The sequence below is a fragment of the Scyliorhinus canicula genome, chromosome 14 (genome assembly GCF_902713615.1).
Source record: "Scyliorhinus canicula chromosome 14, sScyCan1.1, whole genome shotgun sequence".
Lineage (NCBI taxonomy): Eukaryota > Metazoa > Chordata > Chondrichthyes > Carcharhiniformes > Scyliorhinidae > Scyliorhinus > Scyliorhinus canicula.
In genome coordinates, this window is record NC_052159.1 from 50,335,015 (window position 1) to 50,349,475 (window position 14,461).

General features: G+C 40.7%; 1 protein-coding gene across 3 annotated transcripts in view; it reads right to left on the reverse strand.

Moving 5' to 3' along the window:
• Positions 1 to 535: 535 nt before the first annotated feature.
• nup58 (nucleoporin 58) overlaps positions 536 to 14,461 on the reverse strand; it is an 80,868-nt gene continuing 66,942 nt past the window's right edge. The window contains exons 15-16 of one of the 3 annotated variants that reach the window (XM_038817705.1): positions 10,486 to 10,581; positions 536 to 1,690 (exon numbers count right to left, since the gene is read on the reverse strand). In XM_038817705.1, the coding sequence (XP_038673633.1) occupies positions 1,515 to 1,690; positions 10,486 to 10,581 (272 nt within the window). In that variant the 3' untranslated portion in view covers positions 536 to 1,514. Of the gene's footprint in view, positions 1,691 to 10,485; positions 10,582 to 12,029; positions 12,200 to 14,461 lie in introns of those variants that run through there. The other 2 variants (XM_038817706.1, XM_038817707.1) reach the window with 2 other exon arrangements.

A 14,461-nucleotide genomic window follows, 5' to 3' on the forward strand; every position in this document is an offset into this window, starting at 1 on the left:
ATCCAAACAATTGGTCACTAACATTAAGCCAAATGCAAAAGTGTTAGCGAGAGTGGGAGGCACGGTAGTTAGCACTGTTCCCTAACAGAGCCAGGGACTTGGGCTGGCCTTGGGTGACTGTGCGTGGAATTTGTATGTTCTTCCAGTGTCTGTATGGGTTTCCTCTGGGTGCTCCAGTTTCCTCCCACAGTCCAAAGATGTGCAGGCGAGGTGGATTGGCCATTCTAAATCGCCTCTTAGTGCCCAATGTTGTGTAAGTTAGGTTACGGGGATAGGGCATGGGTGTGGACCTAGGTAGAGTGCTCTTTCAGAGGGTCAGTGCAGACTTGATGGGCCGAATGGCCTACTTCTGCACGGTCAGGGTTCTATGGTTTGTCTGCATTGAGTTATGCTACTGTGGTAACCCAATGAAAACGTATTAAGAAAGGGATATTACTTTGATTTCAAACTGATCCAAGATTAATTTTGCAGAATCGGTTGTATCATTATCCCTAGATTTAGTGGCAGGCCTAAAGCAAAAAATACAGCAAGACAATACTTGTGAAAGATGTTTTATTTTAACCAAATTATCATTTTCCCCCCAAATACAAGTCAGTTTTCTTCGAAGCCAAAACTTACAACAATTTTCAGACATTGTCATATCAGTGACTACTTCACTACACAGTTTTGAAACAAAATATATAAATAATGTGAAATCACAAAGAAAACAATTTTCAAAAGATTTGGCTTTCAAAAGTCACTGAAAGATGAATCATAGGTCAAGTCTGCACAATGCATGTCCTCATGCAAACATACATAATGAAATTCAGGACTGTGACATTCCCTAACAACCTCCTCCAATTCGACAAATCTCAACTTCCCCAGCTCGCTAGCAAAAGCATTCAACAACTGTATCCTCTAATCTTACAAAAATAGACATTAACTGTGTGTTGAAGGAAAGTCACCACTACTAAAGCTTTCACCCAAAGTACCTTGACTACTCATCATCAAAAGTATGACATTCTATTTTTTTTAAACTTCAAAGACAAATATTGGGCAGTACCTATTGTATAAAAAGTGCAATGTTTAAAGGCTATGATAGTTGTGAATTTCCATATTAAAACATGTACATCATTGACTTTACACAAATGAGTTTTGCAGTTATGCAGACATCTGCAGCACCCATGGTTCAAACTCACTTACATAGCAGCTGTTCTTAGATAAATTTGAAACCAATTCCTGAAGTAGAAAACAGATACACTTTGCATTTATGCTTTGTGTTTACGAAATTATCCAGGTACACAATCCACCTTGCTTTACGTTCAAAAATATAATCTTCAATTTTTAAAACTGATCGCTTTCAGAATCCTTTTGGAAACTGAGGAATTTCTGATTAAAGCTCACCTGCTGAAATATAAACGTTCTATTTGTTGGTAATTTTGTATCTACAGCTATTAAAAAAAATATTTAGGACATAGAACCACAGCCATGCCTAATTTAAGAAAATATATCCCCCTTCCCACATTGACAGTTCCCTATCTTTTGCCTCGCTTGTTTCCAGCTGGAGGTTTCTTCAGTTGCAGAAGCTGTCCCCCTAGATTATTGGCAAAGCCTGATGTTGAAGGATTGGACACACCAAAGGTCAGCCCAGCAGATGCTGTGATCCCAGGATTATTGAAGTTAAATCCAGATGTAGATGAGCTGCCAAAGCCTTGCACAAGAAAATAAAAACAAAAACCTACTCATGAAGTATTTGACAACATCCAAGCAAATCATTGTGATTATGAAATATTAACACATTAAGGTCCATTCAGGGTTTTACCAAACTGCAGGCATTAAACATCAAAAAAATGAAATCATAATACTGAATACACTTGTCTCAGGAATACAAAAAGAAGCTTTAAAAAACAAATATATTACTAATACATGGTAAAAAGCAGACATGTATTGGCCGAGATTCTCTGGCCTCCTCTTGGTGGCGGATCTTCTGGCCCTGCCGCTGTCAATGGAATTTCTCACTGAATCCATGCCATGCCACCGGGAAACCCGTGGTGGGGGTGAGCCATTGGCAGGATCGGAACATGAACAGCCAGAAGATGTTGCCCATTATCTTTCAGCTTTCTATGGATCTGGTTTCATTTCAAGTTTTGAATACTCGAGGTAATGGCCTGGATTTTGCAGGCAGCAGCAAAGCAAGGGCACACTGCTGACCTCAAACAAAGCCTCGGTGAGAGATCTAGCGATCTCGATGGCTATAACTTTACCTCTCTTTAGAATTCTTCTATAGGGATTCCAAGCAGGGAGATGCAGTGATATCATCAGGCTGTCTAAGCAGCAAATAACAATGACGTGTCACAAGAAGCCAATCAGGAAATGGAAATTAGTAAAAATCAAATCACTTTTAACACAGAGACAAATTCACGTCGCCGAGGACCCAGGTCATTGTCGGTGTGGACTTTCAACCTTCTTCCTGTGTCTGCGTGGGTCCCACCCCTACAACCCAAAAAGATGTGCAGGGTAGGTGGCTTGGCCATGCTAAATTGCCCCTTAATTGGAAAAAATAATTGGGTACTCCTAATGTGTATAAAAAAATCAGAGCCAAATAGTGATTAGGACATACACATGGGGTAGAGGTAGAAGCAGAAATAGCTTGAAGGAAAAAATGTTTTCTAAACATCCAGTAATTAATCATAAATGAGACATTTAACAACACATCACACATACATTTATTTTCATGGCCAAATATGTTAATCATAGAACTTACAGCGCAGAAGGAGGCCATTCGGCCCATCGAGTCTGCACCGGCCCTTTGAAAGAGCACCCTCCTAAGCCCACACCTCCACCCTATCCGCATAACCCAGCCTCCCACCCTTTTTGGACACGAAGGACGATTTAATATGGCCAAGCTACCTAACCTGCAAATCTTTGCACTGTGGGAGGAAACCAGAGTACCTGGCGGAAAACCACGCAGACACGAGGAGAACGTGCAGACTCCACACAGACAGTGACCAAAGCTGGGAATCGAACCTGGCACCCTGAAGCTGGGAAGCAACTATGCTAACTACTGTGCTACCATGCCCCCCCAGTAGCAGCAGCTATTATTCATATTTCTATTAAAACCCCAGATACACTGTGTGCGCATTAATGATCTTTAATTTTTAATGCAATCTTTAATTACATCAATTAATCTCAGATGACCGAGGCATCTATTTGGAAGATTCAAATCCAATATATGGCCAATTACAGTTTCCTTAATGAAAACAGGCAACCAGAATTAAGGTCACTGAATAATCAGTGCATTATTTGTAAGAATAGCCTGCGCATTTAGCAACCGCCACAGTTGGATGTGATACTTAACGTTGAAGAATTGGATCTATCTCGTTGTGTATTGTTCTTATACACAGCACTATATGTTTAATAATAATCTTTATTGTCACAAGTACGCTTATATTAACACTGTAATGAAGTTACTGTGAAATGCCCCTAGGTGCCACATTACGGCGCCTGTTCCGGGTATACAGAGGGAGAATTCAGAATGTCCAAATTACCCAATAGCACGTCTTTCGGGACTTGTGGGAGGAAACCGGAGCACCCGGAGGAAACCCCCCGCAAACACAGGGAGAACATGCAGACTCTACACAGACAGTGACCAATCGGGAATCGAACCTGGGACCCTGGCGCTGTGAAGCAACAATGCTAATTACTGTGTTACTGTGCCGCTCATTGAGTGGATTTGCGATTTACATCAGCTGTGCTGATCATATGAATTTTCTCAATGCAGACAGTAAAATGAAATGAAATGAAAATCGCTTATTGTCACAAGTAGGCTTCAAATGAAGTTACTGTGAAAAGCCCCTAGTCGCCACATTCCGGCGCCTGTTCGGGGAGGCTGTTACGGGAATTGAACCGTGCTGCTGGCCTGCCTTCAAAGCCAGCCATTTAGCCCTGTGCTAAATAGTGGCAATAAAAGAAATGCTGTTATATCAAAGACCTTAAAAAAACTATATCAAATTCATATTAAGAATTGCAGTGAAGAGCACCACGTGAAATGAAATGAAAACCGCTTATTGTCACGAGTAGGCTTCAATGAAGTTACTGTGAAAAGCCCCTAGTCGCCACATTCCGGCACTTCTTCGGGGAGGTTGGTACGGGAATTGAACCGTGCTGCTGTCCTGCCTTGGTCTGCTTTAAAAGCAGTGTGCTAAACCAGCCCCATTGTGGCATAGTGGTTAGCACTGCTGCCAACAGCGCCGAGGACCTGGGTTTGAGTCCCGGCCCTGGATCACTGTCCCTGTGGAGTTTTCCCATTCTCCTGTCTGCGTGGGTTTCACCCCCACAACCCAAAGATATGCAGGTTAGGTGGATTGGCCATGCTAAATTGCCCCTTAATTGGGAAAAAAAATAATTGGGTACTCTTAAATTTATTTTTAAAAAAAGAATTGCAGTTAAGCTTTACCTACGGCTCAACAAGTTTACTTAATGTACAGCAGGCCAAGAAGGCTTGTTCTCTTGTAGATGCTGACTAACTTGCTACATCTTTCCAAAACTTTCAGTCTTTGCTTTTTTAAAAATTTTATTCAGACCAGGAAGGTGCCAACTTAATTCATCTCAACTAAAAAAGGGATGACAGAAATGCTACCACGAATTAGGGAGGTGAAAAATCAGCCAGGATTCCCCTACAGTTCCAGTGATCCCTGCTGGATCTGCATGTGTGGATCATAAGCAGGCCAGGGTCAAATATTTGGCTGATACACATTGTCTGGTTCACAACGAAAACACCACCAAAAGCTCATGGAGGTGAATACCAAGGCAGGGAAAAACAAAAAATTCCTTCGGGAACAGCAAGGGAAAATAAGTTTGTGTGTGGGGGGGGGGGGGGGATTAAACGTCAGTCACAGTAGTACCTTCAATAATTTCTTCCATATAACTAATACCGAAAGAAATCCTCCGGTAAACAGAATACCTTGAATCCCAAAAATATCCCCGATGTAAAGTCATTTTTCAATCTATTGATTTTTTGAATTATATCCACACCACTCTCATGAAACAAACATTGATTTTATCCCAGAGAACAACTTGAAAGGAAACGTGCTGTTCACAAAGCATGTGGTTGGTCCTAACAGCAGAGGAACTTTGTAAAATCGTTGTGGTATGTGGGCACAAATCAAAGTTTAGCATAAATTTGGTTCATTAAAAGATGATCTATAAACCTCTGAAGTACTATGTTAAACTGTCCAGATTATTGCGGCTATAAGTAGCAGTTTCCAGTTTAACATACTGTTATTTATATCAAAAGAATATTTTCCAGTGTCAAAACAATGGGCTGTACAATTAGTAACCGAAGATGAAAGCGAAACCAATCACTCAAAAAAGTTAATCTGAAGAGTATTTCTGAACTATAATGACTAATCAACTTTCAGCAATGTATCTTGAGGAATATAGTCCAGATTGGACGTACTAAATAAAGAGACAAATAGAGGCTTCTGTGAGTGAAGTTATAGAATGCTTGTACAATTACCATCTCCTGTCATTTTAATGGAGATGCAAAAATGTTTATTTGAAAGGGTTTAATAACTAATACTAGAGAGAGAAAACAACTCTGCAAAATAGGAATAGGAGTGAAAGAATTTGGTACAAATATGGTAAGTATTCATGAAACATTGCTCACAATATTCAAACTCCCTGCTTTTCTACCATGTTCTGCCCTATGCAGTAATTCTCATTGTGCCGGAAATGTTACGCAAGTGGTCAGTTAGACAACTTTATTCTGGCTTGCTATTGTTACATGCATTATCAGTTAGACAGCTTTTTCCGGACCTGTTTTTATGTATAAAATTGCATCAGATTTGGTCTGTTCCATATGTTATTGTCATGCATCATTATTTTGGCTTTAACTGGATAAAAGTGGCTAGAAATGAAGATTTAAAGCAAATTAATGCCACATTTTTGAAAGTTACTCTTTTTAAATGAGAGAATGCAAACAAAGAGAAAGCAGGTGATAGTGAAGTTGGAAATTTAAAGAGCACATCTGAGATTTAGTAAAAATTGCATTTATCTTGTAGTTTGGTATTAAGTAATAGAACAACAGCAATAACAAGTAATAGAACAGAGGTACCTCTGGCATTGGAGTAGTTTTATGACAGTAACTGTTTGTTTTAGAGTGACAGCATGAGCTGAAAACGATCTTCTTTAAAAAGCAAAGTGACCCTTGGGATAGGGATTCTACTGCACATATCAGCAATGAGTTAAAAGCTAACTTTTAGAGAAAACAGCAGTGCATGACTTAGAGCACTTGGGTTTCATTAAAAAGTCACAGGAAAATGGTCTTTTGCATTTCTAAGTTTAAAAAGTTGTAAAATCCTACATGTTCGTTAGTCTCTCAATTTCAGTGACTGAGCCTCTCAAATGCTTCACTGAAAGCAATAGCCAGCAAGCAACGCTGGGAAACCATTTAACAACACATATTTCTTCTACTGCAGAAAAACTTGACAAGGCGACCAGACACAAGATGATGAACATTAAATCCTAGTTAGGTGTTTGATGAGCTGAATAAAGAAGAAAATCAAGGTCTTCAAATTCTCAACAGAAGGCGACAAAGCAATAACACTGTTGAGAAGCGGTTAGTACTTAACTCCAGTTAGTGTAATGAATACAATGAATACAGGGGCTGGTTTAGCACACGGCTAAATAGCTGGCTTTGAAAGCAGACCACGGCTGCCCAGCAGCACAGTTCAATTCCCATACCAGCCTCCCCGAACAGGCGCCGGAATGTGGCGACTAGGGGCTTTTCACAGTAACTTCATTTGAAGCGTACTTGTGACAATAAGCAGTTTTCATTTTTTCATTTCGAACAGCAACACCTAAACTCTTCTATGCATTAGTGCCTCAGCAATAAAAATATTACCAATCACTGGAACAAACAAGTGTACAACCTTGGTTAGATACTAAATTAACCTCTAGAATTTTATCCATTTAAAATGCAAACATTTCACTAACAATGAACAGATGAAAACATGCTCCAGTATTTAGAAATGTTATTGGTCACCAATATAAACCTATCACCATGTTTAATTATGTGGAATCATATAGAAATTACAACACAGAAATGGGCTCTTTGCACAACCAGTCATTGTTGGTATTTATTTATCACATCAGCAGTAATCCTTATCCCATTTAAAAAAAATGTTTTTTTAAAAAAATACAGCACAGGAACAGGCCCTTCCGCCCTCCAAGCCTGTGCCGACAATGCTGCCTGTCTAAACTAAAATCTTCTGGACTTCCAGGGTCCGTATCTCTCTGATCCCAACCTATTCAGTATTTGTCAAGATGTCCCTTCAACGTCACTATCGTCTCTGCTTCCACCATCTCCTCCGGCAGAGAGTTCCAGGCACCCACTACCCTCTGTGTAAAAAAAAACTTGGCTCGTACATCTCCTCTAAACCTTGCCTCTCGTACCTTAAACATATGCCCCTCGTAATTGACTCCTCTACCCTGAGACTATCCACTGTCCATGCCCCTAAATTTTGTTGACCTCTATCAGGTCGCCCCTCAACCTCCTGCATTCCAGTGAGAACAAACCAAGTTTATTCAGCCTCTCCTCATAGCTAATGCCCTCCATACCAGGCCACAACCTGGTAAATCTCTACTGCACCCTCTCTAAAATCTCCACATCATTCTTGTACTGTGGCGACCAGAATTGAACACTATTCTCCAAGTGTGGCCTAACTTAGGTCCTATACAGCTGCAACATGACTTGCCAATTCTTATATTCAATGCCCCGGCCAATGAAAGCAAGCATGCCGTATGCCTTCTTGACTACCTTCTCCACCTGTGTTGCCCCTTTCAGTGAACTGTGGACCTGTTCACCTAGATCTCTCTGACTGAAGGTTCCACCAATCACTGTATATTCCCTACCTGTATTAGACCTTCCAAAAAGCAATCCACACAGAATACTTCTGCTTGCCATTTATATATAGTTTCAGAAATATAAACTCCATGGCTGAGGGCCATCAGGAAAATTGTATACAATCACAATCTGTACCTCGTGGTAAAGCATATCCCCAACACTTATTACCACTAAGCCAGGTGATCAACCTTAGTTCAATGAAGAGTTCAGGAGGGCATGTCAGGAACAGCACCAGACATATCCAAAAATGTGGCGTCAACCTGAAGCCACAACACAGGGCTACTTGCATGCCAAACAATGCAAGCAGGATGCAATAGACAGAGCTAAGCGATCCTTCAACCAACGGATCAGATATAAGCTTTGCAGTCTGTGCAGATCCAGCTGTGAATGATAGTGGACAATTGAACAATTATCCAGAGGAGAAGACTGCACAATTATCCCCATTTTCAATGCACATCAGAGCGAAAGACGAGGGCTGAAGCATTTGCAACTATCTTCAGCCACAAGTGCCAAGTGGACGATCCACCTCTGCGTCCTCCTGAGGTCTCCAGCATCACAGATGCCGGTCTTCACATAATTTGATCCACTCCACGTGATATCAAGAAGTGGCAAAATGCACGGAATACTGCAAAGGCTTTGGGCCATGACAACTTGTGCTCCAGGACTAGCCACGTCCCGAGCCAAGCTGTTGCAGTACAGCTACAACATTGACATCTACTCAGCAATGTGGAAAATTGACAAATCCAATTACTATCCCATCAGTTTACTCTCAATTGAAAGGTGATGGACAGTAGTCAACAGGGCTGTAAAATGGCATCTACGCAGAAATAACCTACTCACGGAAGTTCAGCTTGGGTTCTGCCAGAGTCACTCAGCTACTGGTCTCATTACAGCATTGGTCCGAATATGGGCAAGAGTTGAACTCGAGATGAGGATGGAGTTACTGTTCTTGATAACAAGGCAGCATTTGACCGAATGTGGCATAAAGGAGCCCTCGCAAAACTGGAGTCAATGGAAGTCAGCAGGGAAACTCTAGTAGGAGTCATATCTAACACAAAGGAAGATGGTTGTGGTTGTTGAGAGGTCAACCAGCCCAGTCCCAGATCACTGCAGAAGTTCCTCAGGGGTGTCCTGGGTCCAACTATCTTCAGCTGCTTCATCATTGATATTCCCTTCATAAGGATGTTCTGCAACATTTGCAACTCCACAGATGCCGGTTCAGTCCGTGCCCTTATGAAGCAAGACCTGGACAAAATTCAAGTTTGGGCTGATGAGTGGCAAGTTTCATTCGAGCCACATGAGTGCCAGGCACAGATAATCTTATAGAGAGAGAATCTAACTATCTCCCCATGATGTTCATTACCATTGCTGAATTCCCCATCACAAACATCCTAAGGGTTACTATTCACCCTGAAACTGAACTGGAGTAGTCATATAAATACTATGGCTACAAGAGCAAGTCAAAGACTAGGAATCCTGCAGTGAGTAATTCACCTCCCGACTTCCAAAGCCTGCCCAGCATCTACAAGGCACAAGTCAGGAGTGTGATCGAATTCGCTCCACTTGCTTGAATGAGTGCATCACCAATAACGCTTAACACCATATTGAACAAAGCAGCCCACTTGATTGGCACTCCCTCCACCACCGACATACAATGGCAGCAGTGTACATCATCTACAAATTCACTCTAGCAACTCGTCAAGGCCTGTTCAACAGCACCTTCCAAATCCACAACCTCTTTATCACCTAGAAGCACAGGAGCAGCAGACACCTGAGAACATCACCACCAGCAAGCTTCCCTCCAAGCTACATAACATCCTGACTTGGAACTTTATTGCTGATCCTTCACTGTCACTGGGTCAAGATCCTGGAACTCCCTTCCTTTGTACACCGTGGATGTACCTACACCAACCCACTGCAGCAGTTCAAGAAACCAGCTCATCACCACAATCTCAAGGGCAATTATGGATGGACAATAAATGCTGGCCTAGCCAGGGATGCCCACACCCATGAAAGAATCAATAATTTATAAAGCTTTGTGTTTAGATGCAGACAAGCAAAAGCCAAGGATTCAGAACCCTCAAGAGTACAATGGGGCAGTGGTTGGGGCCCAAATTCTTAAGAGAAGAATATTGGTTCTTATTGCTTATCCAGTCACGGCCACCCTGCCAATTCGGACATTAAGCCAAGTGAGAAGAATTCTCGTCCTCAATAACAGGTTTTATCCACAAGTCAGGCTGCTTGGTCAATTGACAGGTTATCAAATACTGCCATGTCATCTTTGAGACAACTTACCCCAAAGGGCAAGAAGTTTCATTTTAAATGGCAATGTCCAAATCATTTCAGGGTAGGGCATATCTACAAGTGAGTAAATCTGTACATTTAGTTTCATTGCGATGCAATTTTGCTATCATGCAAAATGTTTAGTACAACTACAGCTGGACCATGAGGTCAGGGGTTTGTAGATCATTATCTTTCGGCAATATATTTGAAAACTCAAACACTTCCTGCTGTACTGTGCAAGAATGAGTTACTTCAAATCAATTCCTGACCATCCTATCCACTGCTGAGCATTGACAGATACAAAATTACAAACAAACCTGCACTGAGGCTTCCTGAAGGTTTAGTGGCTGATCCAAATCCAAATGTGGTGGTGCCTGAAGTATTACTTCCAAAGCCAGAAGTACTTCCAAATCCTACAAGAATAAGCACTGAACACTTAATATGATTTGTGCTAAAGAAGTCACAGCATGAAAGAATAGCTAACATGTAACCAAATGGGAATGGACCAATTTTACTTTACGAAAATCCATTAAGAACTGCAGCTGAAACAAATAATTCAGATACCATTTCACGTGGTTTATTTCCTAATAAATTCAAAAATCTCAGAAGACGCTTAAAAATCAAATTATAGAAACTTGGCACTTTAAAAAATACATGAATGATATTATAATACTGCTACAAGGCAAGACTTAAGAGTTTGCAGCCCAAACATACTTGATTATTTTTCAATGTTAAAAAGTGTGTGTATATCTATCTATATTTAATATATACTTACATCCTTGTGTAACTTATTAGATGTACATAACAGAAGCATATGAAAGCAAATTTCAAAGTTTTAACTCTATACAACTAAAAATTTAAGCTTCAATATATCCCCCATTTTGAGATTCATTGTTGAGTTTGATTTTCCTACAGTTCAGCTTTTCTTCAACTGTTATCGTGTTGTTACCGCATCATTAACAGATGAAAATGATCGAAAATTTCAGAAGAAAAGATGAACTATTGGAAAAATAACGCATCCCAAAGATGGAAATTGTTAAAACTTTATGAATTATGCTTCCATATGTGGTTTACAGCTTGCTGTCACGTGTACATTCAAAGGTATTAAAGTTTAAACTTGCACAAGGACTTCATAAGCATGTGTACACACAGTTTAAAAAATGAATTCTTCCTCTTTTATCATCTAACCTTCCACTGATATCAGACGTTGTCTTGGTGCTCAGTAGGTCAAGTTCCAGGTTAAATTCCAGAACCTGCTGGCCACAGAATGAGCTTTCATGGCATCATTCAAATAAGTTTAAAGAAGTGTGCGGATATGAAACAAAAATAAATGTAACTATTTATTTCCCATTGTAATTTATTTTCTGTGTTGTAGATTTGGAGGGGCACCATAGGATTACTTTTGTCAAGCCCCCATTTTAGAACCGAGTGTACGAGGACATCTAATAGTTCTTTTTTTTAAAAAACAAGGTCAATGGCTGAATCGACTGCAAAATATGCTGTAGCTTTCCTGTCTCGCTTTTCTCCCAATTTCAGTTTTAAATTCTCTCACTTTTGGCTTCTTTTCCTCCAGCCCATTTCTATTGGAATCAGATGCTTCTAATTATCTCTACTGAACAGCACAGATTACTCACAATCAAAGTATATATTGAAGAGTTGATCGCTCATGTGCCAATATAATTGAAGAAATCACACCATTTGTCAAAAAAAAAAAATCAATTCATGACACCTTTCAGAAAATTCAATCAAATAAAATTACTAGTGCTTTTAGGAGAATCAAATGGCTATTTATTTGATTAATTACTATTTTGGCATAAGAAAATGATTATTCATGCTTTATTGTGAACAGCAACTAGCATGCATCTTAGGGTGAGACAATAAACTGAAGCAGAGAGGCCCTAGATTTTCTGATCAACTGATGTTAACTCAAGTGATTTGGAGTCAAAATTGACAAATCTAATGCAGAATTGCTTCATGGTCCAGTTGTCACCTGAAGCTGTGCTCATCTTGACTTGGCATTTTCAAGTGACCCTAACAATATACAGAAAATGGACAGAGTGATCTCCTTGGGGGACAGCGGCCACAGAATGACAAAAGTTCAACATGGGCTACAATACACAAATATCAAAGAGCAAAAACTAAGTTTAAGATGTCCAAAACATGGAACTTATGCAGAGGCCCGGATTTTTGCCAAGTTGGGATGAATCTGGACACTTCTAAATAGCAGCCGGGACCAAGATAGTATAATAATCTACATTGTCACAAGTAGGCTTACATTAACACTGCAATGAAGTTACTGTGAAAAGCCCTTTGTCGCCACATTCTGGCACCTGTTCAGGTACACGGAGGGAGAATTCAGAAATGTCCAAATTACCCAACAGCATGTCTTTCGGGACTTGTGGGGAGAAACCAGAGCACCTGGAGGAAACCCATGCAGACACAGGGAAAACGTGTAGACTCCGCACAGACAGTGACCCAAGGCAGGAATTGAACCTGAAACCCTGGAGCTGTGAAGCAACAGTGTTACCCACTGTGCTACCATGCCACCCACGGTAGATGCAGAAGTCCGACTCCCAATTCCATAAGATGCCATTTTTGCCGAGAGGGTGAAGGGTGTGAATTTCACAGGCAGGAAATACTATTCTACTGGGCCATATGAATAAGTGCAGAGTTCAAACAGATCCTAATTTGGCTGTTCCAAGGGCAAAAACACAGGGTGTGGGAACCACAAGTTTAAGGAGGTGCAAACATATTTGAAAGGGTGGATTTAAAGGTCTGTACAAGTGTCGTGATCTGAAGTGATTTAGCTCCACAGCACTTTAAAAATAGAGGCAAAAAAACAGGCTGGAGCGTTCATATAGAGTTTTTAAAAATTCAGATATCTGCTGCTGGAGTGCATTGATTGACTAACCACCTGGTGTAGTTCAGAAAAAAAGCATGAGCCACCTATGATTACAGTTTCCGTTGGCTTTGAGGTTGACATTTTCCAAGTGCTGTTATTACAGCTGAGCCCATTATGAATGTTTGGCTGAGTTTCAATTCTGAATGACAGTTTTAAGAGATCATTAACATATTATCTGTCTTGATGTTGTTATTGAATAGAAGTTTGTTTTTACAACAGACTGACCACTTGAGGGGATTTTTCTTTTAAATGGGTTTCAGTGTCAAGTGTGTATGAGTGAGAGTTCACATGTATTGTGTGTTAGAAGTTTAATTTTTCCATCTCCACGTGGCTGTTGAGGTCTGCCCACAGTGGATACTGGAAGTGGCTATGGGGGGACATGGGGGTAAGAGAGCACAGAGATAGCATGGGGGTAGGTGGGTGGGGCGGGGGAAGAAACAAGACACGAGGGGTTTCTGCTAGAAGGTCTAACAGTTTTTAATATAACTGGGTCAAAATCTCTGCCTCGGTTCTGTAACATGCCCATCTCGACACTCAACTTGTTCTTTGGCCATTTTAGAACTGCCTCCAGGGACGACGGGCCTGATTGCATCTCGCCCTACCTTTGCAGAACAAAAATTGGGTGGAAAGGGGTGCTTTTAAACATGGGTCTGCCAAGTCGGAAAGTTTCACGGCTTGACCTTCCCATCTCTTCCACAAAACGTTGGCCCAAATAATTTGACAGAGATTACTTAACAACATATCAAAGTAAGGCTTCACCAGAAAGCAGGTTAAGTAAATGGTTATCAAGTATTTCACTTTTTTTATCCCTCTCTAAACTAAGGCATTGGTTTAAATTAAGAGCCAGGAAATTAAAAATTTGAAATTGGGACAAGAATAACATTAATTGAATTAATAATAAGAGCAGAAACCTGCATAAAGCCAGTCTAAAGACATTAATTAAAATCAACAAGGTACTAACTTGATTCTAAAGGAAGGAAAAGCTTTTAAAACAACATTATGGATGGGCAGCAAAGCCTGTTGCAGGCAATGTCTGTGTTTTGCACAACTTCAAAACACTACATATGCTTTGGGGGTGGGGGTGGCAGTTATATGTGAAGAAAGTGTCTCCAGGTATGAGCTCAGAACAGCTGGAGTCAACATGGAACAGGAAATTTGAGACATTATTGGACTGTTTGTTCCAGGACATGGCCACCTCACAGGCAGCAAGAGCTCAGGATAGTTGATGAGTGACCGTCTGGATCAGTACAGTCTTCAGGGAGGAAGCAACTCTCAACCTGGTACTCAGAAGGAGACTAACTGGAGTGACAATACCCTGACGTACAGGCCAGATTATGACACCAATAGGTAAGGTACTGCACAGGAGGGAACAGCATAAGACACATGAGCAG